Here is a 3,343-nt window from a genome sequence, read left to right as displayed (position 1 = left end):
AAACACGGAGTTCATCTGCTTCATGGTGTTGGAGTTCGATCTGATTTGATTGTTGCTGAACAAACCCAGACCTGTCATCAGATGTTGCTGCTAACTCCTGATTGGAGGACATAAGTGCATACGTGCTGAAACCAGTTAGAGCACATGGAAAACCAGAAACCTCTTCTGTAAAATACTAAATCTGACTTTTATAGAATATTGTGTTTTCATGTAAAATGTCTCGTCTCAGCAGAAGCCTTTAAAATGTCCCATGAGTTTAGCTGCTGATCATAAATGAGGATTTCTGATTTCTTGCAACACAAAATGTAATAAGAAGGAATAAACAGGACATGGTTGGCATTAATGTCATAAAATATATTTCTGAATATGTCATTCAAATGTACAAAAACTGAAGAGGTGAAGTGAGCTTATCAAAGAGCAAAAACATTTAAATATATAACTATACATCTCTTAAATAACTGTCGTTGGAGACACAGGCCCCCTTTCTCAAAACATGTACAGAAAGTCTGAAACGGTCCGGTGGTGTTCGTTCAACAGTGGTCAGTAGAGTCATCAGACACGTCAATGTCCACGTCCAGGTCGGAGAACTCCTCATCCTCATCGCCTTCGTCCCCGTGGCCTTGAGATCCGGGACTTTTTAGCGGAGCGGCCAGGCCCAGTTTGGCCAGCTTGGCCTGCTGCTGCTCCAAACTCTGTTTGCGCCACTTGATGCGTCGGTTCTGGAACCAGACTTTGACCTGGAGAGAGAGAAACATGCATTTTAGGGGAAAGAATCCAGTAAGAGACGAGTTTCTCAGGCCATTCCTAACATTCAGATTTGTTTTCCTTTTCTCACCTGAGCTTCTGTGAGCTGCAGGGCCGAGGCCAGGAGGAAGCGCTCTGATCCCACCATGTACTGCTGTCGCGCAAACTCCTTCTCCAGCCGGGAGAGCTGCTCGCTGGTGAAGCTCGTGCGCATCCGTTTCGACTTGCCACCTTTAGTTTTGAACGAATGCAGCCCTGCGTTCACTTTGGACATTGTAGCTGCAAAGAAGAGATGACGCGTTTAGTCACACTGCCACGTGGAAACAGTTTCATTTTGACATTTACATCTCGCTCTGCTAGATCCAGTAAATAGTGAAAAAACTCTTTTTTTACCTTGTGCGTAAAATGCTCCACGGCACGAGGATTGGTAGGAGAAAGGCGGGCAGCAGTAGACTGAGTATCCAGGCTGCGTGTGGAGCGCAGAGTGCAACATGTTTTGAGAGTAGAGGTAAGGTGCTGCTGCCATCGGTAAGCCCGCGTGTCCGGTGAGAGGCAGAACCGGGACTCCTGGTTGGTATTTCTCTCCGCACGGAGTCGGACTCGCCCGGCAGCTGGTTGCGTGCTCCGGCTTGGCGAGCAAAGCGTCGATGGTGAAAGATTTCCCACTGGGAGGCTTCGTTGTCGACACGCACTGGCTCCCCTGGTACTGCGGGTACAGCGATGCCGGTGCGTAATTACGCACGGAGTATCCATAAGCTCCCACTGGTCTGTTCGGCACCTGCATTCTGACAGATGTATCTATTTTTTAAAGCTGTAAAATAAGATCTTGATCCTTTGCAGAAAACCAGTTGTTGCTCCGAGTGCAGCAGGAAGGTTGAATGCTGCTCCTCCTGCGGGGGCTCCGCATTTATACTCCGGCCGGACACAGAGGTGTCAACAGCCCCCCATCGGTCCTTTGTCTTTCTAAGTAGCAGATGAGAGAAACGAACATCCCGACAACGTATCCAATTAATTGGTGGAGTAGTACAAGCTGGGATTGTCAAACATCCTAACCCTTTGAATGACAAGGCTTTTGAAGAGTCGGGAGGGGGGGGGGGGGGGGGGGACTCGGGAGATTTACTGGGCTACAAATTCTTGCATGGATCTTAAGTCCAAATGTAATCATTACCGCTGGGAAAGCCTTGATGTTACCACATCATCCTATTTGGTTGTGGCTGGCCGACAGATGCTAAGCAGCGTGACAAGTCGCTTCAAGCTGCACAATAACAGAGACTCTGCTGTGTTGAACTCTACTTCTCTTTTTATCTTGCAAACTTTTTTATGCACTTTTTCCAACTTTATAATTTCGGGACAATCAAGACTTGTGTTTGTCTGTCAAAAGCTGTAAATGAAGAGTCACTCCTGTTTGCAAACAGCCCATAATCTTCTTTTCTGTCCAAGATGAATGCGCTTTATTTGCAGAGTGTGTTTTTTAACAGCAGTGGTGTCGCTTAAACCTGAATAACTGCCGCGCGTAATTGAGGCGTGAGATTCAGCGGGTCAGGTGTGGCGACAGAGTGGTGCTGCTGTGTTTTTTGTTGTTTTTTTATCAAACTGCACTCCACTGATCTCAGGCGGCGTTAATCCGCAGGTTGATCCGTTCATCCTCTGAGTGGCAGGCTGGGAAAGGCCTCTGCTCCGGTTGATTAAAACAATCCCGCTTGGTCTAAAGCCTGAAATCTTCGGCTGGATTTATTTTGTGAACAAACACAAAGTGTCTTGTGAATGAAGTGAATCTCATCAGGCACTTGGAAAAGAGACCTTTATTGTGAAATTCCAAATTTGCAGCGGATATAATATCCTGAAGCAGCGCTTGTTGTATCGCTCTCTCATTACGGGTTGAAGATGAAGACGCAGCTTCTTTAAAGGAAGTGATTTGCGTTCTTACAGCACGCAGCACAAAGACATCCTCTCTTATTGCAGCTCTGCAAAGCTGCAGCCTCATTCCATCATCTGGAGGTGGCAGAGAGGCTCTGCGGAGCCTTCAGTAACTTACAACACATGGAAAGAGCGGAGAAGCCGCTTCCCTTTGACCTTTTATTGATCTTCTTTCACTCACACGAGAATGTCTAATGACGAGGGCAAACACAGACTTTGTCGAGCTGGGCTGAACAATAAAGATGCTTCTTCTGATGCCTCTGCGACGGACCACCCACCCCACGAGCGCTGTTTGCTGGCGTGCACTGCAGAACACCTCCGCGTGACAGATCCTCAGTTCACATTCAGTGTTGAAAGCTCGAGTCCACATGAAAGCTTCAAGTTAAATGAGAAGAGTTAAAGGAAGATTGTTTCTGACTCAAACCAGCTGAAACATTTATGAAACAATGTTTCTATTCAGAGAATATAAGCATAATATAAGAATATAAGCCAAACGAATCTTAACAAGTGGAATTAACAAAACAATTGTAAAGCATTATATTTAATTGTCTTTTGGATTTTTCGACCTTTCAAGTAAAAAGGCCAAAAAGTGAAGAGTTTGACAAACGTGAATATTGTTTCTGAAAGTATATTTGACCTTTGACCGCTTGTTGGATGAAGGAGACACTTTCCACATTTCATT

The 3,343-nt window shown here is 45.8% G+C and overlaps 1 protein-coding gene across 1 annotated transcript; it reads right to left on the bottom strand.

Moving 5' to 3' along the window:
* Positions 1 to 530: 530 nt before the first annotated feature.
* noto (notochord homeobox) lies at positions 531 to 1,528 on the bottom strand (the record flags this gene model as incomplete). The annotated part of the gene is made up of 3 exons (XM_079286073.1): positions 531 to 737; positions 836 to 1,023; positions 1,138 to 1,528. The coding sequence occupies 3 exons, from the start codon at positions 1,526 to 1,528 to the stop codon at positions 531 to 533; spliced, it is 786 nt and encodes a 261-aa protein (XP_079142199.1).
* Positions 1,529 to 3,343: the final 1,815 nt, after the last annotated feature.

The sequence above is a fragment of the Melanostigma gelatinosum genome (assembly GCF_949748355.1).
Source record: "Melanostigma gelatinosum genome assembly, chromosome: 16".
Taxonomy (NCBI): domain Eukaryota; kingdom Metazoa; phylum Chordata; class Actinopteri; order Perciformes; family Zoarcidae; genus Melanostigma; species Melanostigma gelatinosum.
Note: the sequence above shows the minus strand (reverse complement) of the source record. Positions and strands in the feature narration are given on the sequence as shown.